Source organism: Rattus norvegicus, chromosome 19 (assembly GCF_021556685.1).
Source record: "Rattus norvegicus strain SHRSP/BbbUtx chromosome 19, alternate assembly SHRSP_T2T, whole genome shotgun sequence".
NCBI lineage: Eukaryota > Metazoa > Chordata > Mammalia > Rodentia > Muridae > Rattus > Rattus norvegicus.
In genome coordinates this window covers 10,684,853-10,705,774 of record NC_141552.1, presented here as the reverse complement: position 1 = coordinate 10,705,774, position 20,922 = coordinate 10,684,853, and the positions used below count along the sequence as shown (strand labels likewise).

The 20,922-nt window shown below is 50.4% G+C and overlaps 1 protein-coding gene across 5 annotated transcripts in view; it reads left to right on the top strand.

Annotated features, from left to right (window-relative positions):
• Positions 1–18,767, top strand: part of Slc12a3 (solute carrier family 12 member 3) — a 38,515-nt gene extending 19,748 nt beyond the window's left edge. Inside the window, 9 exon segments of one of the 5 annotated variants that reach the window (NM_019345.4) lie at positions 449–555; positions 1,722–1,804; positions 3,555–3,656; positions 4,557–4,668; positions 7,944–8,030; positions 8,626–8,761; positions 9,981–10,048; positions 17,141–17,959; positions 18,002–18,765. In NM_019345.4, coding sequence (NP_062218.3) covers positions 449–555; positions 1,722–1,804; positions 3,555–3,656; positions 4,557–4,668; positions 7,944–8,030; positions 8,626–8,761; positions 9,981–10,048; positions 17,141–17,282 — 837 coding nt within the window. In that variant the 3' untranslated portion in view covers positions 17,283–17,959; positions 18,002–18,765. 5 annotated transcript variants of the gene reach the window in all.
• The last annotated feature ends 2,155 nt before the right edge of the window (positions 18,768–20,922 follow it).

Below are 20,922 nucleotides of genomic sequence, written 5' to 3'. Positions count from 1 at the left end.
AATTCTGATATGGAAGAGGGAGAAGGAGAGGGAGAGGCTAGGGGAAACAGAGGGAGGGAAGGAAGGAGGGAGAGAAGGAACGAGGGGGGAACTTGGGGGGAAGTGAAAGAGAAGACCCTGACAGGATGTGAACACCCGCACTTTGGAAGCAGAGGCAGGAAGATGAACAAAAGAGGGAGGGAGGGAAGAAAGGAGGAGAGACAGGGAGGAAGGGAGAATATTCAGACTGGGTGGCCCAAGAGTCCTGTAACTTGACATAAAACTCAAGTCTCACGCTTTCCGTACAGACAGAACCCTGAGCCCCTTGGAGCCTGGGTGGGAGGGGTGGCTGGGAGGGGCAAGAGCCCTTCCCTGGTCATTTGTCACAGGGCAGAGCCCCTGCTGATCCTAGAGTCTCGGGGGGCCAGGCCACTTTCTGACTTGACTCTTCTCCCTACCCCCCTCGAAGGCCTCGGGTCTGGGAAGAATGAAACCTAACATTCTGGTGGTTGGCTTCAAGAAGAACTGGCAGTCTGCCCACCCAGCCACACTGGAGGACTACATTGGCATCCTGCAGTGAGTGAGCATGCAGGGGCAGCCTGTGAGCGGTGGGTTGGCAGCACAGGGACTTCCTGGGTAGAGGGAAGCCGAGCAGAGGCAGCGCGGAGACATCTGAGTCACTTGGCGAAGGCTGCGGTAGAACTAGCAGAGGGCGTCTTCCCCTTGACTTCCACAGACACCGAAGTCAGCAGGGATTTGGCAGCAGAGAGTGGAGCGGGCCAGGTGTGAGACTCTGGGGAGCACTGGGGACTGTGGCAAACTGGAGAAAGCACTGGCCAATCCGGGCTGCAGGAACTTTCAGTTTTTCAGAGGAGCCAAGAAGGGTGGTGGTTAAGGGAGAATCTTTGAAGGTTCACAGCTTTAAGGTAGGACATCAAGCAGAGTTGGGGAGAGAGACCTGAGAACAGTCCCAGAAGGCTTGAGCATTGACTCTCACCTCAGCACCTCCAGCTCTTGCCCTTCTGTGTGTAGGGAATGGCTGTCTAGATTGTCTTTCCACTGTCGTCCCACACAGAGAGAAGCACCATCAAAATACAAGGCTGAGCTTTGAGGCCCTGCAACCTACACCCGGGTCTGCTGTTGACCCTCTATAGAACTCAGCTCTGACAGTAGCTGCTTCTAACACAGCATGGCATGGGGTAGAAAATCTGGCCTCCAGGCTCTCTGGAGCTCCAGTGTCTAAGGCAATCTGGGAAGCCCAATGGGTCAGACCTTCAGGGAAGCCTTGGTACTATCAGTGAGTCAGTAATTATACTCTTGGGTCAGAAGTCTTCCAGACATCCTGTATAGCTGACCTGTCATGTGAGGAAGGCCATTCCTGTGTGCACACCTGTCCATTGGCTTATGGTCCCACCACATAATCTTGGTCCCAGCTACTCAGTTCCTTACTGTCTGATGGTGAGGAAGCTGCCCCCACCCCAGGACAGGTTTTCCTGTGGAAAGTGGAGACTAGAGTCACCAACTCCCACTACTGTGGGCAGAGAGGTTGACAAGAACAACTCGTGAGCATGATGTGAAGCAGCCCCGATTCGGTTTCCCCATGAGTATCCTGGATGGCATTCCAGTTCTGCCTGTCTACTACACATATAGGGAAACTGAGGCCCGCAGACCAGTGCTCGACATCAGATCTCCTGGGAGCCAGGTCACAGGGCTAGCAGCTTGACCCTGCGTCTTCTTTCTAGCGATGCCTTTGACTTCAACTACGGGGTGTGCATCATGAGGATGCGTGAGGGGCTCAATGTCTCTGAGGCGCTGCAGACGCACAGTGAGTACATGCTGCCATCTGATCAGCCCCTGTGGAAAACCAGTGCCTTTTCTAAGCAGTAGAAGAGAGGGAAAAATTAGTTAAGTCATGGACGTGAAGATAGCGAGTTCTTAATGGTTCCTTGGAGTCCATCGGTTTCCAAACGGAAGTGAGATCCAGAAAGAGCAAGTGACCAACTGGGCCAGGGTCATGCTTCCAGCTAGGACCAGAAAGGAGACTAGAGCTCTCCAAGTCACTGTTGTGTTCTGATAACCAATGGGTAAGTTGGACCTGATAGAAGTCAGGCATCTAGAAATACCACAGAGAAAATACCTAAAGGCCATGGACTCTGACCATTGCATCTCAGGTCTGTCCTTGGTACTCAAAGCTGGAACGTGTTTTACGGCATCTGGAAGTTGCACCTGACCGAGAAGACTCTGAATTAGTGATAGAAATGGGGAAGAAAAAGGGTGGTCAGGACTGGCAGACACGGAGGCAGAACTCTGTTCCTTGCAGGCAAGGGTATTGTCGCCTGGGGCCAAAGATATTCCTATGTCCATAGCATCCAGGCACAAACATTTATGTAGCCATTGTGGCAGTCAGCAATCATGCTCTCAGCAGGGAACACAAAGTTCCCCCAACCCAGAGTGGTGAGCCTCTACGGACAAAGCCATGCTTGATGCTCAAGATGGTTACCTCAAACACGAGAGTATCCTGGGGAGGTGGATGCTCAGAGGCCTCTCTGAGGACCAGGGTTGTCTGATGCTGAGGAGGGCAGAGCTGGGCAAGGAATGTCTTAGGTGGGGTACCTTCCACCCTGAGGTAGTGTGTCTGGTGGAGGAGCAAGACAAAACAAAATACCTAAAGACTTGTGGGAAGCCAGGGCAGGAGAGGGAAGCAAGCAGCAGTCAGGTACGCTGGCAGAAGACGCAGAGAACTTCCTTTTAGTGTTAGCAGAGATCCAGAAGATGAGGAGCCTACGGGCAGAACCCCCCACCTCCCCTTGCAGTTAATCCCATGTTTGACCCCAGAGAGGGAGACAGGAGAGCCAGTGGCAGAAAGGCTGGGCCATCTGTGTCTGGCATGGGTCAGCCCCTCCCCCATCTGTTCAGATCAAAGTACTCTTGTCTTATGGGATGCTAGTGTCAGGCCATCTGGGAATTTGGCCAAGAGTAAATGGCTTTCTCTTGTGACAGTGGTGTCCTAACAGCCAGGGCTGGGTTACTGTAGGTTTTGGTTTCCTGTTGAAGATGACCAGTTATGGGCCCAAGTTCTGCCCCTTATAAGACTCCCTCTCGGTTGTTCAAATGGCATATTCAAAGAGGAGCAGCGTGCAGTTGCTTTCTTTCAGGGGCAACTGGGAGGTGGGGAAAGTGGCAGCTAGTAAGGGGATGTCCTGTTACATCTGTGAGGGGAGAAAAGGTACAGGAAGACGGACAAGCTCCATGTGCACAGGGATGTTGCACAGGGATACAGAGATGCTGCACAGGGATGCCGCAGAGATGGAAGAGTGTTCTCCTAACCAGTGGTCTCTCAGTGCCCATCAGCATCCAAGAAGAGGGAGTCAGGAGCGGGGAAGAGGTTCACATAGCACTATATAAAGCATGGGAAGGGACATTAGCTTTGTCTTACCAGGCCTGCAGGATGCCTCTGGCCACTGCATGCTCACCTTGGTGAGGGTGGCTAGCCCACCTATCTGGGAAAGCTGGCTGTTTTCAGGTGGGTCTTGGCAGTGAATCTCCTGCCTCTGTTCTGGCCACCTTCTTTTCAGCAGCCCCAGAGGCACTGGTACAGGAGGAGCAGACCAGCACCATCTTCCAGTCGGAGCAAGGCAAGAAGACCATTGACATCTACTGGCTGTTTGACGATGGAGGTCTGGTCCCCTCAGACCCATCTCTGTCCCTTGGGAGTTTCTGTCCTCAGGGTCTCTGCATATGCTGGCATGATGTTCTGTGTTGCGCTTGCCCAGGCCTCTGGTGGGAGCCTCTAAGTGGACAGGCGCCTTAGCCCGTCTTGGTTTTAAAACACAGCCCTCAGCTTTAGTGGCGCTGTATTTGACAGAGTAAGAAAGAGACCACAGCCCTGCCCTAGTGTCTGTGGGTTCCACATGAGTCCTGTCCTCCAAGAGACCAAAATACTGAAGAAAACTATGTCTGGTTGGACATACATAAGCTAATTTTCCTGTCACCATTTCCAGGAGCCATTATCATGGTCCCTGCTCTGTGGCAGGAGTGATAGGAGAGGACCTAAGGGATATTCAAGGGCAGGTGTGTAGGTGCCCCACAGATCCTGCATCACTCTCTAAAGGGTCTGTGGGACCTGCAGAGGTGGGCATCTGAGGGCAGGTCCTGGAGTCAACTTCCCCGTGGATATCGAAGAGTAACTGTGTGGTTCTTTATGTCACCTGTGTAAGCCGGGATATGCGAATCTGTGCCTGCCTGGAGGAAGGACACTGGACACAGTGTCACGTAGCTACAATCCCATCATTTGGGAGATAGAGGGCGGAAGATCGAGAGTTCGAAGCCAGCCTCAGCTACATAATAAAACCTTGCCTCAAAAAGGCCAAATAATGATAATTCTGAAAAGTAAAGAGCCAGACGAGCAAATAAACCCCAGCCTGCCAAGTGCATTGGCTTAGTCTGGCAAGCTCCTCCATGGCTGAGGAGCTCACGTCCAGAGAGGGGAGAGTTCCGCTGTGGCAGTGTGGGGTGGAAAGACACGGGGTTCTGTCCTGAGTCCTTTACTTTTGGCTCCTGGGGATCTTCCCTGCCAGGCCTCACCCTCCTCATCCCTTATCTCCTGCACCGCAAGAAGAGATGGGGCAAATGCAAGATCCGCGTGTTCGTTGGGGGCCAGATCAACAGGATGGATGAAGAGAGAAAGGCGTAAGTGGGGACCACAGGGGCTGAGCTGACTTCCCATCCCGCCTCCCTGTGGTGCCAGACTCCCGGTTCCTGTACCCTCCAGCTCTGCCTGTGGGTGGCCCTGAGGTTGCCCCAAAGCCCAGGTCAGCCTCTCTCCAGCTCACAGTAATGGTGCCTGGGGCTCGTACAGGAGTTGTCTCCATCTCTGAAGGGTTGGCTCCTGGACCCACCTTAAGGAGACCCAGGTGTCTTGGTGTTTGCTCTGATAGGAGCATGTGGTAAGTCTGAAATCACAGGACTCTTCAAGGACAGACTTGTGGGATGACAGGACAGAGGTAAGTGAAGCAGGATTAGAATGCTTCCTGACAGTGTCCCCAGAGTGGGGATGCAGGCTTAGGGAAAACGTGAGGTGGCCAGGAGATGAGAAAACCACACCAATCTCATGGTGAGAAGTGACTTTTAACTCCCCCTCAGGTCTCGGGATAATTTGGCAGGAGATCTTGGTGTAAAGCTGGCCTATTCTTGAGCTCAGTGGAACTTCTAAGCAAACAGAGCAGGCCCGGCTCATTGGCTTGGCAGGCAATGCCCAATCTTGGCAGAATTTGGTGACACTGGTATATTTATATGGGTTTTCATTGTGACCTCTTTCTGACAATAAGCGCTGTTTCCTACTTCAATTAGGAGATAAAATTTCTTCTGAAGTATGTTACTTAGCCCCTTTTTAATGACTGTAACAAAACGCCTGAGGCAGTCCAGCTCATAAAGAAGAGAGGTTTCTTTTTGCTCTAAGGGCCATGTCTAGTGACATTCATCTTGCTGTCAGACACCTGACGTGATGGTGACACGGTTATCATATGGCAAGATACTGGTGTGCGTGTGTGTGTGTGTTTGTGTGTGGGCGTGTGTGCATGTGTGTGCATGTGTATGTATATGTGTGTGTGTGCATGTGTGTGTATGTACATGTGCGTGTGTGTATATATGTGTGTGTGTGCGTGCGTTCTCCCCTTTTTCTTATGACACCTCCAAAGTTCAGTTCAACCGTGGGATGCAATCTCAGTGACCTGGCTTCAAACCTAAACATGTCCCAGAGTCCCCAATCCAGAAACACAAGAACAGGATTCTATTTCCATGATCTCACTCCCACACGCTGAGGATTAAAATTTAACCTGAGTTTATGGGGTAAACTGTATGCAAATCGCAGCACCAAGACAAAATGTGACTTGCCTTAAATAAACACAGAAGTACACAGAGGTGTGACCGAGGTGGTGTCAGGTTGGCATGAGTCGTAGGGGAGGAGTTGGGGCAACATCGACTTTTCAGCAAAGGAAAGTAATACTAAAGGTCATAGATAAGACATGCTAAGATCAATAGTGGTGTTGTCCATAGAGAAGAGCCTGATGCAAGTTCTAGCACAAGACCACAGTAGGAGGTGACCCCTGGCCTGTACCACTCTTCCTATACCAGGATTCCACCCCTGTTTTTTCTTCTAATCACCCTGTGAGTTCAGGGAGGCCCAGCATACTGTCCCTGCCTCCTCCCTCAGCCCCCTGTACCCTGTGATAACTTCACCACCAAAAGGGCCTTCTTTGGCAAGGATCCCAGACACCTGGCTTTCGGGACTTTTAAAGAGTAAACAGACCAGAAGGCTCCCCGACAGTCTGTGTTTCCTGTCGCAGCTCTGGGTGGCAGCTGGGTTCCTTGAGGTTTGCTTAGCTCAAGGTTGCCCATCGGGTAACCACATGTCCTTCTTTTTTTTTTTTTTTTTTTTTTGGTTCTTTTTTTCGGAGCTGGGGACCAAACCCAGGGCCTTGCGCTTCCTAGGTAAGCGCTCTACCACTGAGCTAAATCCCCAGCCCCACCACATGTCCTTCTTACCATGGTCATAAAAACCCTTCTGTCCCAACTGCCACTTAGTGGGTCATGTGATCTGCTGGCCCTATGACCCAAGGACTGCTTGGGCTCCTGACAGATACATGGATGAAACTGCCATGGCTTTGCTTTTAAAACCCTGCTTCTGGAAATAGAAGCATTGGGGAGGGGGATGCAGAAGAGGCAGAAATTCAAGGTCAGTGATGGCACACACCATTAGTCCTAGCGCTCGGGAGGCAGAGGTAGGCAGATCTCTGCAAGTTCAAACCAGCCAGGTCTACAGACAAAGCTCTGGGACAGCCAGGGCTACTCAAAGAAACCCTATGTCAACAAAACAACAACAAAAACAAACCCAAACCCACCAACCAGCAATCACAAAGGCATAGCAGGCTGGGGGCGAGGGCTGGAGAGGTGCTTCCCCAGTTTATTACAACGGTTGCTTTTATACAGCGCCCAACCTGGGCCCCAACACCCACACAGGGCAGCTCACGTTGTTAGATCTTGAGCTCCAGGGGATCTGGTGTCTCCTGGCCTTCTCAGACACCCTTACATAGATGGCGTACACACACAGAAATACACATACATATGTGTAAATAAAAACATCAATCTTAGGAGAAGAATTTAAGTCCCACCCCTAAGTTCCAGAGCCAGCAGGAGCTGTCTGTGGAGGCCCCAGCCTGGGCCTTTAGGCTCCCCTTCCCAGCATGCTCCATATCATCCCAGTTGCTTCCTCCCCACCTTCTGACTGACTTCCTCCTCCAATGAGTCAGTCAGTGAGCACATCACAGCCTGGAGGTGTCACCCAGACTATGCTTTGCCAGGGTTTCTGGCCCCGCACTGACTGGAGTCTGACTGGTGTGTTCTGCAAACAATCTTGGGAGATTCTGATGTGGACGTTGCCCTATCCCAGTTCCTTGAGCCTAGAGCAACCTTCTCCAGCATGTACCAGCCTGCCAGATGGCTGCTTCCCCTGTGACGTCTTTCATGACTGTGAAGACCACAGTGGGCTTCTCCATCAGATGCCAAGTTTGCCCGTCTAGCACGCTCAGCTCCTGGTTCTCTCCTTAGCTCACGTGTGCTGTTGTCTTTGTCTCTACCACCTCTCTTCAGTTTCTCTCTTCATTTCCTCCCTTCAGCCTTCACTTCCCAGAGTGTGGCCCCAAGCCTAGCAACATCCTAGGTTCCACCCGGGCCGGCTAACACTGGTTCAGAGCCAGCCAGCAGATACTTGGGAGATTCTGGTCAAATACTTCTCCACGTCACTTGCTACTCTCTCACCTACTCCACCATACTTTCTCACTGTCTAGCCACCTCGCCCCCTCTGTTAGCCCCTTCTGTTCTGTTCATTACTACGTACTCGGCAGGTGCTTAAGGAATATCAGAATGGATGGACACTTTTTTAAAAAAATTCTGCATCTGTCTTCCAGGATCATTTCTCTGTTGAGCAAGTTCAGACTGGGATTCCATGAAGTCCACGTCCTTCCTGACATCAACCAGAAGCCCCAGGTGGAGCAGTGAGTTCTGTGTTAGGAGTTCCAGACTGAGGGCCGGCACTGGGCCTGTGGATCCCTCTGCTTGCTGTTTCTTTCTTCCAGACCTGTTGGCTCCTGTGCTGCTTTTCATGCGGGCCTCAGGACCTTTGCACATTTCTCCACCCAGCACCTTCTGCCTTATGCCCACGGCTGACTTCAGAAGGACAGGCTTCCTTCAGCTAGCAGAAAGGCCTCTCCCAGTTATTCTCTGTTACAGGACTCAGGGCATATCTTCCTAAAAGACCGGCCTCTGCGTTTGTTTGCTTCTGCCAGGCTGATCAGGAGTTCAGTGAGGATGGGGTCCAGTCTGTCTTGTTGACATAGGGGCAGCAGGACTTGATGCTACTTGCTAAATGGGTTGGGAGAGGAGGGCCCAGGTCAGCGGACAGCCCGTGGACTTTTGCTAAATGTCAGACGTGAGCCATTCCGTACAAATGGCAGAGTTGTATGGGTTCAGTCCGAGGAGCACGTCTTTGTGTGTGGTAACCCTAGGTATTCTTTGAGCTTCCTCCCAAGTCCCTGGCTCCTCCAGAAACAGGGCCCTGCCGCCCAGCCTCACTTGTATTTTCCTTCCCAGCACCAAGCGGTTTGAGGACATGATTGCCCCCTTCCGTCTCAATGACGGCTTCAAGGACGAGGCCACTGTTGCCGAGATGAGGAGGGACTATCCCTGGAAGATCTCAGACGAGGAGATTAATAAGAACAGAATTAAGGTGCAAGAGAGGGAAGGGGCTCGCCAGGGTTTGGGGTCCCAGTATGCGTCTCTGTCCTGGGCTTCTGGAATCCCCTCTTGGCCCCACCCTACTTGCCCTTAGCAATGTCTGAGATGTCCTTGGGCCACATGAGAGGACAGAGCCCCATGCCGTCCTTAGTGGGGAGACTGACCCTCCTACAGTATAAGTGGTTCTGGCTATTGGTGGCGTTCCAATACCCAGACTCTTACAGCAGACACTAGACTCTTGAAATTGTCTGCAGTGATATTTTTAGTCAGAGTAAATAAAATGGCAGGGACAGCCAGGCCCCCAAGGGACAGATCTAGTTCTCCCCTCGGTGGCCCTGAACTGGGGGGCCACTTGCTACCGTCCTCTAGTAGGGACATTTTGTCAATGGCCTGGAGGTATTTTTGGAGGTCACATCAAGGGATGTGTGCTACAGCTGTTACATATTACGTAGAGACCCAGGGCACTGCTAAATGTCCTACAAGGCACAGGGCAACATCACAGCAAAGATTGGGCATCCAAGATGTCCAGAGTGAGACAATGAAAGTCCCGGACTGGACTAACTCCTCGGATTATTTTTCTACAGAAAATATCTATCCACTCTCAGGTCGGGGGAGGGACTCCTTAGGTTAAGATGTGCCTCCCAGGCTGCCCCACACACCCTGGGACTTTGGATGCTTTCCCAGCCTGGCACCAGCTGGCTCTGTAGAAAGGACTAAATAAGCAGGGTGTCTAAAGACAGCTGGCTCCAAGTTTTGCCACTGTGGAGGCAGAGCCTGCCCCTTTGCCCCGGCTGTGAGTTAGCGCATTTGAATTCTTCCACATCCCCTGGGGAGAGCATTACCATACCCACTTTGCAAAGGTACTCACTGTGCCTTGCCCAGGCTCTCTGCTAAGAAGCTCTGGGGCTGAAGTTTCAACCCAGTAAAGAACTTTCTTCCCATCATTATGGTGGTCAATAGAGTCAGGCAAGGAGAAAAGAAGAAAACAACCAAACCAAAAACCATAAAAAAAATAATTTGAGAGAGAGAGAGAGAGAGAGAGAGAGAGAGAGAGAGAGAGAGAGAGAGAGATTCCCACAAGGGTCCCTGTATTTCTGGGGCTGAGGAGTCAGGAACTGCTTAGGGGAGTAATCCTGTATCCAGATGAAATGGAGGTACGGTGGGGTGCTGTTAAGAAAGTAGGGAGTGACCTTGGCTTTCCCTGGCCCCAGTCCCTTCGGCAGGTGAGGCTGAATGAGATTCTCCTGGATTACTCCCGGGATGCTGCTCTGATCATCCTGTAAGTCATGGGTGGCTGGCTGGTGGGGGGGGGAGTGGCCTGTTGGGGTGTTGGTAGCTGCTCAGAGGGGCCCAGGAGGCTGCAGCCTGAGCCTGGTGGATTCTTAAAGAACATAGCCAGTCCAATGCAGTCCAGTGTCTGCCTGGAGGCCCTGGCCTGAGCCTCTGTCTCAGGCATTGTTGATCTTCCTTCCTTGTTTACTTCTTTTCCTGCCAAACAGGCTTGGCAGACAGAGGCCTCTCATCCCAGAAGCCAGTGTCTCCCCCTAGCTTGGAAACTGTCCAACTCTCATTGGCCCTTTGCCATTCCCTAATGATTTGCGTGCTGAACCTGGACAAGAGGAATGGTGTCTGCTGCGGCCACGTTGTCCCCTGGAACAACACCCAGTCCACGCTACCCTCCAGTGTTGGCCAGGGCAGGGCAAGTGGATGGGGACAGTGGCAAGGAGGGTTCTCTATGTGGCTTTAACCTCTCTGGGGCCAGGAACGAGAACATGGCTAGCCAAGACCTCCACATTTGTAGTTTAGGGTAACCTGCAGATTTGGTAAGACATTTCTCATGCTCGCCAGGGGCCAAGCACTGTTTGCTCAGGCAGGACATCACACACGAGAACTTAAGCCCCTAGCCTAACATCTGGAGCTTGCTATGAATCCCTAGCTGGGACTCAAACCAGGGGTCCTTCTACCTCCGCCTCTTTGGCAGCCAGCAACAACCCGCCTGGAAGTGGCCTTTTCAAGGCGTGTTCTGATATAGACCTCAAGGGTCTTTCTCATAAAATCCTGAGGTAGTGGCAAGGAGGAAGGCCAGAGGCAGGCTTACTTGATAATGATGGTCACAGACAAATGGAGCGTCCATGTGCTTTTAGCATCCTCCTTTTTAATGTGCATGGATCTAAACTGTTATAGAAAATATTTAATCCCAATCAGGGGCTTCCACCCTGCCTTGACTATTCACTTCCCAGATAAAAGGCACATGCTGCCTTTAATTTCTAATAACCCTTGATCAGCACTAAAGCTGGGCAGATATCTACTGTCTGTGTTATTAGACTCTATTTTCCTATTGATAACTCTGAGTTATTACTTACTGTGTTCCATCCGCTCTGCTCTTAACTACAGTTGGCCAGCCCTCGTGGATGTGATTTTAAGACTTTTTTTGAATTTTTTTTTTTTTAATCGGAGCTGAGGACTGAACCCAGGGCCTTGAGCTTGCTAGGCAAGTGTTCTACCACTGAGCTAAATCCCCAACACTAAAAAATTTGGGCTTTGAATTTTTTTTAAGACTTTTTTACCCTATGAAATCTTCTCCTTTCCCCAACTTCCTCTCTCTCTTCAGGTCTCCCCCACCCTAAGCCCGGAAATCCTAACACAACACACACACACACACACACACACACACACACACACACACACACACACCCGCCTATGTCTCTTCTGCCCAGCTATTAGCTGTCTGTATTTAGTCACCAATCAAGGACAACTAGGGGTGGGGAGCAAGGTCACATAGTGGCACCTGGGTCTACAATCGAGTGTCCTCTGGGAGCAACCTGTATTTAGTATAGCAAAAGGCCAAGCCTCAGCACTAAACATCTTGACAGACCTGCAAAAGTGTTATCTGGTCTAGAAAGAAATCTTTACCTGTTGATACTAGCAGTACAGTAGCTGTTGCTGTGATAAGCACTATGGCCAAAAGCAAATAGGGAGGAAAAAGTTGATTTCAGGTTGTTGTCTGCCATTCAAGGATGTCAGGGTAGGAACTCAAGTCAGAAACCTGGAGGCAGGAGCTGATGCACAAGCCAGTAAGCCGCACTCCTCCCTGGCCTCTGCATCAGCTCCTGGCCAGGGAGGAGTGCGGCTTACTGGCTTGTTCTTCATGGCTTGCTCAGCCTGCTTTCTTATAGCACCCAGGACTGCCAGCCTAGGGATGGCTAGCCCACATAGCCTTGCCCCCCACCCTCCACATCAATTAATAGTCAAGGAACTGCCCCACAACCTTGCCCACAGGCCAGTCTGATAAGGGCATTGTCTCAACTGTGGTCATCTCGAAAACTGACTTTATTGCTTGGGAAGCAGAAGCAGATAGATCTCTGAGTTCAAGGTCAGCCTGGTCTACAGAGTGAGCTCTAGGATAACTAGGACTATACAGAGAAACCCTGTCTTGGGAAAAAAAAAAATCGACTCTACCTTGTGTCAAGTCGACCAAAAATTAACCAGGACAAGCAGTGAATGGGTGGAAAAGGCTGTTTGGTTTTGTTAGTTAGTTAGTTAGCTAGCTAGCTAGTTAGTTAGCTAGCTAGCTAGTTAGTTAGTTAGCTAACTAGCTAGTTAGTTAACTAGCTAGCTAACTAGTTAGTTAGCTAACTAGCTAGTTAGTTAGTTAACTAGCTAGCTAACTAGTTAGCTAGTTGGTTGGTTAGTTGGTTAGTTAGTTAGTTTTTCTGTAGAGAGGCCTCAAACTTAGCGCCATAGTCTCCACAGGCCATACCTGACATTAAATTCACAAGAAGAGACTGTTCCTTAGTCCCTTGAGGGGGGGACAGGAGGAAATGGGGTATCCTTCTCACACAGTTAGGAGTACCACCTTTTCAGGGGAGGGTTCCGCCATTGATTCTGTCAGGCAGTGGGAAGATCTGCAATGGCAAATGAGTAAAGACCAAAAATGCCCAGGGCCTTCCAGCAGTTGGACAGGAGAACGACAAGTGAGGTCTGAGGCCCGTGGCAAGCCTACTATCGGAGCCCTGATGCCAGTGGGGTCTGGCCCTTCAGTCTTGTCTGCAGATTCATGGGAGCGCATATGGCGTCAGCGCATAAGGTGCTTTATTTCTACCAACAGAGTTTGGCTAGCCGCTAAAGGTTAGAGTTATGGAGAACTTTCTGAGCTATGTTCCAGGCCAGACTGTGGGGATGGTGTGGGGATGGGGTGTCTTCTTGGACAGTACTCAGTCAACCAAGGTTCAGAAATTACGTCTTTAGTCCATTCTGAACTGTAACAAAATACTACACAGTGGGTCTTTTTATAAACAACAGGAGCTCATTTCTTACAGCTCTGAAGGACTCAGGGTCTAATATCAAAATGATAGCAAGTTTGGTATCTGACGAAGCCAGCCTTCTGGTCAGAGATGAGAGTCACATGTCATTAGGAGATCCCATGTCATTGTGTTCTCACATGGCAGGAACTCTCCAAGACATTTTGTACAGAGGGTGCTAAGCTCTTGACCTTATCGCCTCCCAAAGCCCCCCAGCTCCTAAACCCATCGTCCTCTAACCCAGAAGGAAGCATTTCAATGGGCTGAGTTTTAGCTGACCATGCACTTTCAGACCACAGCAAATAGCTTACTGACTTTGTTCTTGTGAGTTACTTCAAGTGTGCCCAAGGAAGAGAGGCATGCAGGACCCTTAGTGATTTGGTGGAGTCCTGGGTAGAGTGGTCTCAGGATCTCAGACCGATTAGCATCCAAGCACAGAGATCTGAGCTCCAGCAGTTGCCAGTTCTTCTCTGGGCCACCCCAGAGGACACTGGAACCTACAGGCCTTTCCTCAAGGGCTGGCTCGCTGTACTCAGCTCTCAGCAGCCAAAGGGTGGTGTCACAGGCCAGAGGTTGAATTCTGCCTTGGAATGCTTTTCAATTTACAGCATTGAAAACGTCAAGACTGTGATAACAAGGTGTTAAGCCAGATGTGGACCCTCTGGGGTAGGGCCTTCTGAAGTTCCATGACACCCATTGTTGAGCACCTCCCAGGACCTGCAGGAGGCCATGTTTTCCTCCTGAGAAAGTGCTGAGGGGAGTGATTTGTTCCATCAACACCTCTCAGATAATGTTCCTAAAGCAAGGTTGAGTCCAGGGTGTGGCCTGAGTCAAGACAGTGGAGATGGCTCAAGACGTAGAACCATATGGGGATTCTGAGGTGTGAACTGTCCAGGGTGCATGGGTGGGACGAGCTGCAGCTTCCATAGTGCAGTCTCTCTTCAAAGAAACACACTTGCGGTTATGACCTGCTATTGACTCACTGTGCGGCCTTGGTGAGGGACACCATGTCTCTCTAGCCTTGATTTCCCTGAAGCAGGAACCTGAAGTAGGTTCAAGGTTCTCTTTCATCACACTGAGATCCCAAGTTCACTTGCTATAAAATGAATCCATCTCTGGCCTGGGGGTGGGGGACACGCAACAGGGGATTTTACCCCACTTTCTTCTCTTCCCCAAAACTTGAGGAAAATCCAAAAGGCCACCAACTAGTCTTGGCGGGATTAGCTGGTGTGTCTGGTCACCTGCACACACCCCACCCCACCCTAGCCAGCTGTCACCCAACAGGGCCCCAGCTCTTGGGCCAACTCCACAGAGCAGCTGTGTATGTGTCCCAACCCTCCAAGTTGGAGACCAGCCCAGATTTCACAGGATGTAGTCAAGGTCAGCCTCATAAGACTTGGAAACCCTGAAAATGCAAATGCTAGTCTCTTCCAGAAGAGGGCTGGGTGGGCCTCAAGACCTCTGTCCCCAGATATTCTAAGGACAACAAACAAGGAGCGATCCTCACTGAAACTCCATGAAATGGTTCAGCTTGGGGCAGAACCTGGCTCTGTCTGTCTCCTACTCAGTGGCTTATCCGATGACCCACCCCCACACCTCCACCCATGTGTGAACGCAGCTACACCCACACAGGGGTTGAGCTGGCACTGCACAGTAACCATCCCCACCCCACAGCCTCTGAGCAGGTTAAGAGCCTGCCTGTTCCTGTGAGGACCAGGTATTCCTTTTCTCAGTAAGGATTTCCTCCACACTGCCAAAGAGTAATTCATTAAGGCATCCTTACCAGCAGCGCATGTGCCGAGGAGGATGCTGTAAGTATAGGCCTTGCTGTTTTAAGGATCATAACTAAACTGTGTTCCTTGAGACAAGGACACTGTCATAGGAGTCAGGTCTTCTACTCAGGGCCTTCCAGATGGGGAGTGGCCTGGCACTCCTCCTGGATTGGTTCCGTTCAAGGACTTAACTTCTGAAGCGAGCATTCACCCAACATAGCCTTGCAAATTTGAACAGAACTCGTTTTGTTCTTGGCTTTGTTCTAAAGATCAGTGGTTTTAGGGAAGCACATCCTGTTGGCAAGAGCAAGCCTGTCATTGGCTAATGCTAGAATGAGTTAAAGGTGCTGTTCCTGGGACAGGGCCACAGACTCTGCCTAGGGAGGGAACTTCATGCTGAAGCTTGCTGCGGGAGCTGTGGGTGTTTTCTGACTGAGCAGACAGACACCTGTGCCCTGTGGCCTTTAAAGTTGGTGAACTCAGTTCCCCGAATACGATAGCATTTCCCTGATGGCAGAGTCCTTAGCCTCACGAGTGCCTGTGAATTCTAAACTCGGCCTCTCTCTTCTCCTATGCCATTTCTGTGGAAGATCACTAAACGCTTTCAGGTGAAGACGACAGTTGCTTAGTGATATAGACATCCTTGTTCCCACCCACCTTCCCTGCCCTTTGGAACCTTACTTTCTAAAAATAGGACAATGTTTCCTGCATGTTCTGACTCTGCATTTTAGTTAGTGGTCACAGACATGGTGAGGTTGTAGGAAGCAGATGCGTTAAGTAGGAAGATCTAGGAGCCTGGTTGGAGACCCATCTCTACCGCCTGCCTGTACCTTGTGTGACCGCAGACAGCCAACAGGGGCAGTACGTCTTGTGAGTTCTCTATTTAAAGAACTCCGAGGCTCAGGGCCAGTCAGGCACTTTGCCAGAGCCGCCAAGTTGAGGACATTGCAATGCCAGCACTCAGACAACGTCTATGGGGTCAGATTCTGAACTCTGAACCCGAGTTCACATCTGCCTGGCTGGCTGCACCAGCTAGCCCGAGTTCAGCTGGGGCACTGTCCACTGCTGCTCTGTATTAGAGCTAAGATGGAGGGATTGTCAAGGGTACAATCCCTTACAATGCTGTGTAAGCGCTTGTATCCCAAATTCGTGCACCATAGCTGGTACTGTGGGATGCTGTATTTCCCAGGAGCTGAAATGGTCCCAAATGTATGTTTAGAATTCTTAATATGGTAGAAAAAGATCACTTTCTTATCTAAACAGCCAAAAATGACTGAATAGCATTCTAGGACATTCCGTTGCTTGCATGGTGTTTTGCAACTAGGACAAGAGGCCCCTGAGAAACCATGCCGGATTTTTCCCTGACATGCTTCATGGTCCGGGGGGGCAGGACAAGGGTCTGCAGCCACATCACAGGAGCATGCTAGTGACCTGGTGGGGTGACCTCACCCACTCAGCAATCATGCTTTGAGCCTGTCTGTCTCAGAATGCACAGAGGGAAGGACTAGACAAAACTCAGCAGGCAGATGAACATATGTTCCAATGAGCGAGACGGACGACACATAAACACAGCTAAAGACGCCTTTAAGATTGTGGAGAGCCATGAAAACAGTCATCTGGGGATTGGATGGAAAGGTGTGGTCAATCAGGGGAGCTGTCCTTAAGCAGCTGGATGCCCTCAAGCCTGGATGATTCAAAGGAGCCACCCAGAGCTGGGCATGGTGGTTTACCAAGTCCAAAGGTCTCAAGACAGGAGCAATTTACCACCATGGCTATTCAGGAATGATTAGGACCGAGTGAGGTTGGAAGGTGTCTTAGTTACAGTTTCATTGCTCTGAAGAGACAACATGTCCAAGGCAACTCTTATAAAGGAAGACGTCTAACTGGGGCTAGCTCACAGTTTGAGAGGTTGAGTCCATTGTCATCATGGTGGGAAGCATGGCAGTGTGCAGGCAGACATGGTGCTGGAGGAGCCGCCAAGAGTTCTACATCTTGGTCTGAAGGCAGCAGACGGATACTGTGTCACTGAGCATAGCTTGAGCATAGGAGACCTCAAAGCCCCGCCCCCACAGTGTCACCTTCTCCAGTTAGGCCACACTTCCTAAATGTGTCGCTCCTGTGGGCCAAGCATTCAAACACATGAGTCTATGGGGACCAAACCTATGCAAACCGCCACAGAAGGGTTGCAGGGGACTGGATCCTCATGGACCGTGCAGGCCATAGGTCTGCTTAGAAATACTTTGTGGCTGAAGATATTCTTTGAGGGTAATTACTCTGCTGCTGCTCTTCCTCCTACAGTACCTTGCCCATTGGAAGGAAGGGGAAGTGCCCCAGTTCACTGTACATGGCCTGGCTGGAGACCCTGTCCCAGGACCTCAGTCCTCCCGTTCTCCTCATCCGAGGTAACCAGGAGAACGTGCTCACCTTTTACTGCCAGTGATGTCCAGTGTGGCAGTTCCTGCCGAGAGCTGAGCGCGTGGGATAGAGTCGGAACTCACGCTCTCCAGCTGGAGAAGAGGCTTCAATTCCTGCTGTGTCATCACATCTACCGGCTGTGTTTCCAAGCTGGCTGCACCCCATCAGACACACCTTCTAGACCTTGAAGTTGCACGGAAAAGCTTCTGGAAGAGTCTTATCTCTTTTTAAAAAGCTTTTCTTTTTTTTTTTTGTCTTGATGACCGAAATATTAGTCATTGATTCAGTCTTTGATTTGTATACAAATCGAGTCCCAGTATTGGGTGTGCAACTTGACAATCTCTCTCGGGACCTTCCCTGTGACCACCCCCAAAGCTGTCTCATCCCCCCCAGACAGAGCAGGAGCCCATCCTGAGGACCCATGTGGAGTTCTGATGACCACAGGACCCTTTGAGCTACACAGCAACACACATTTCTCCTCCTGTTCCCTTTCAGTGATGGATCCTGGGTGCTCCTACTAGTTATTTAGACCAGGGTCCTCTGGGTTCTTTGATTACAAATTCTATGGTTTCCTCAGAGACTCAGAACACACAGAACAATGGTAGGGAAGCATCACAAACTGGTCCTCACTCTCGAGGGTGCTTCTCTCCCCTCTCCCCTCTCCCCTCTCCCCTCTCCCCTCTCCCCTCTCCCCTCTCCCCTCTCCCCTCTCCCCTCTCCCCTCTCCCCTCTCCCCTCTCCCCCCTCCCCCCTCTCTCCCCTCTCTCCCCTCTCCCCTCTCCCCTCTCCCCTCTCTCCCCTCTCTCCCCTCTCCCCCCCCTCCCTCTCTCTCTCCTTTTTCCTTCTGACAGAGTCTTATGTGGTCCAGGCTGGCCTTGAACTTGTTCTGTAGTCAAGAATAGCTTCAAACATCTGATCCCCCTGCCTCCATTACAGAGCACAGGGATTCCAGGCACATTCACATAGGCATGTTTCACGAGGTGATAGGGACCACACCTACGGTTGATGGGTGCCGGCAATCACCTGCTGACTATGCTACCCCCGCCCAGTCTCTAGTGTGCTCCTTTGAAGTTGATTGCAACCTTCTAAATGATCTTCAAACCCACTCGTGTGCAGTGACCCGTGCTTTGAAAAACAGGTTTAATTTCTGGAGGTTGTGTGTAGGGTCTGTTGCTGGTTGGTTTCTTTGTTGCTCGGGAATTTTGTTTTGTCAACTTGACAGGAGCTAGGGCCATCTAAGCAGAAGGAACCTCAATTGACAAAATGCCTCCTGCTGATTGGCGGCCTGTAATGATTGACGGGGTGGGGGCCAGCCCACTGTGTTGCCGTACCACCATGAGCAGGTGGTCCTGGGGTGTATAAGAAAGCAGGCTGAGCAAGCTATGGGAGCAAGCCAGTGAGGAGTGTCTCTTCATGGCTTCTGCTTCAGTTCCTGCCTGGAGTTCCTTCCCTGACTTCTCTTCATTATAAACCGTAAGCCATAAGATGAAATAAACCCTTTTCTCCCCAAGTTGCTTCTGGTCATGATGTTTATAAAGCAATAGAAGCCCTGACTAACCCGGGCACTGCTGGGCATCACTGCCCATATCCCCACCCATCGCTCAGGAAAGTAAAGGAAACCAGCAAAGCTGGAGAGACGGCCACGATGCGGGGAGGGTTGAGAAAGAAGGCACAAGAAGATGCAGGATTCAAGGAGCCTAGGGTCAGGGTGTTACACTGTGGGGCTGGAAGAAGAGACAGCCCAGATGTTAAAAGCGGAGAGGGTGATGAAGATGGCAAGATGGGTGAAGGAAGAAGGGAGGAAACGTTCTACGCAGCCCAGAGCTGGAAGGATCCTCCAACCCGGATGAAAGAGAGCAGCTTAGCAGACGGCCAAGTGCACCAGGGTAAGGTGGCGGAGAGAGCTGGGCAGGTGGTAAAAGGACTTAGACCCAGCAACAGGGAGTGTGCCAGCGCTGCTACAGGGTGGGTCCCCAAGAAAGGTGGCAGCTATGGTGTAAGAGTGAGACAAACGGGAACATGCATCGAGAGTAGGGCACACAGGAACTCTTGGGACACCAATACAAAACACAATGGTCTTTGCTGTCTTGATGGACAGAGGCAGACAGTCATGTTCTTTGGTGATATGGCTGGGCCTGTCCCTCTAATGCTGAGGAAGACAGCAAGGTAGGGCGTTCTTGGGTTTTGTCATTTCCTTCCAAGGTCACTCAAGGTCATCCGGTCACAAAAGCTATGCCCTTCTTGATGTCTTCCCACCCAAACGCCAGGGCTTCAAGCCTGAAGGCTCTTACCAAGCCCTCTCTGCTTTCAAGGTACACCAGGGCTTGCTGAGCAAGATAGGGATCTGGCAGAGCTTAGCTCTGCTATCTCAGGACCTTGCACCCAATTCCCAGCTCTATAGAAACTCTTGCCTCCTCTAGGCAGTGTTGACTTTTCTGGAAGTACATGATAACAATTTCCTGGCAAATGGTGTCCTCCTTCAGACACCAAGGAGTCCTTGGCTTGAGATTACAGAATGTTTTGGCTTTGGATATTTAGATTTTTTTTTAAATGTTAAATACATTTGTGCTGGCTAGTTTCATTCTCAACTTGACATAAGCTAGTCATCTGAAAGGAGGGAGACCTTAATTGAGAAAATGGCATCATAAGATCCAGCTGAAGGGGGTTTTCTTAATAACAGATGGGAGAGGGCTCAGTCCATTGTGGGTGGTGCCATCCTTGCGATGGTGGTCGTGGGTTCTACAAAAAGCAGGCTGAGCAAGCCAGTAAGCAGCGCCCGCCATGGCCTCTGCGTCAGATCCTGCCTCCTGGTTCCTGCCCTGTTTGTGTTCCTGTCCTGACTTCCCTCAATGACATGGAAGTGGAAGCCAAATAAGTCTTCTCCTCCTCAACTTGCTTTTTGGTCATGGTGTTTATATCACAGCGATATAAACCCTAGTGAAGACAATGTTCGACAATAATAAAAGTCCTATTTTTAAAGAGAAAAAATATAAAAATATTAATTGATTTAGAAGGTTTTACTCACAGACTAGGCTGGGCTTAGCACTTTTGTTCTACGACCTTCCTGAATGCTGGGATTACAAGTGTGGGGTCACCCTCTCTTGACACCTCCCACATTAAAAAAAACAAAAAAAAATTTTTTTTTAAATTAAACTTAAGGCCTAAAAGCAGGATGAAGAACTTACTTGTTTAGGAACTCAACATTTTTCAACTATGAGAAGTGATTTGAAAAAAATTAGCTGTTGTTTCATTGTTTTGCTTTTTGGGTTTGTTGCTTTGTTTTGTTTTCTTCTCCCCTGGATGGGACTTTTCTCTTGGTCCCTGAGGTCACTTTGCTTAGGAATATTTGCAGCTGTTTTTTCCCCTTTGCTCCTCTTAACTACATTTGTAGTCAGTCCACAGGGAGCACATTCTCCTCAGCCCCCTGACTGACAGCTTTTGGGATCTTGCCTCAACCAAAAGGGAGGCTGAGTACAAATACCTATTATGTGGCCGCTTGAAAACTTAAATCTCGGGACTTGAGAGATGGCTCGGTGGTTAAGAGCACCGACTGCTCTTCCAGAGGTCCTGAGTTCAAATCCCAGCAACCACGTAATGGCTCACAACCATCTGTAATGGGATCTGATGTCCTCTTCTGGTGTGCATGAAGACAGCTACAGTGTACT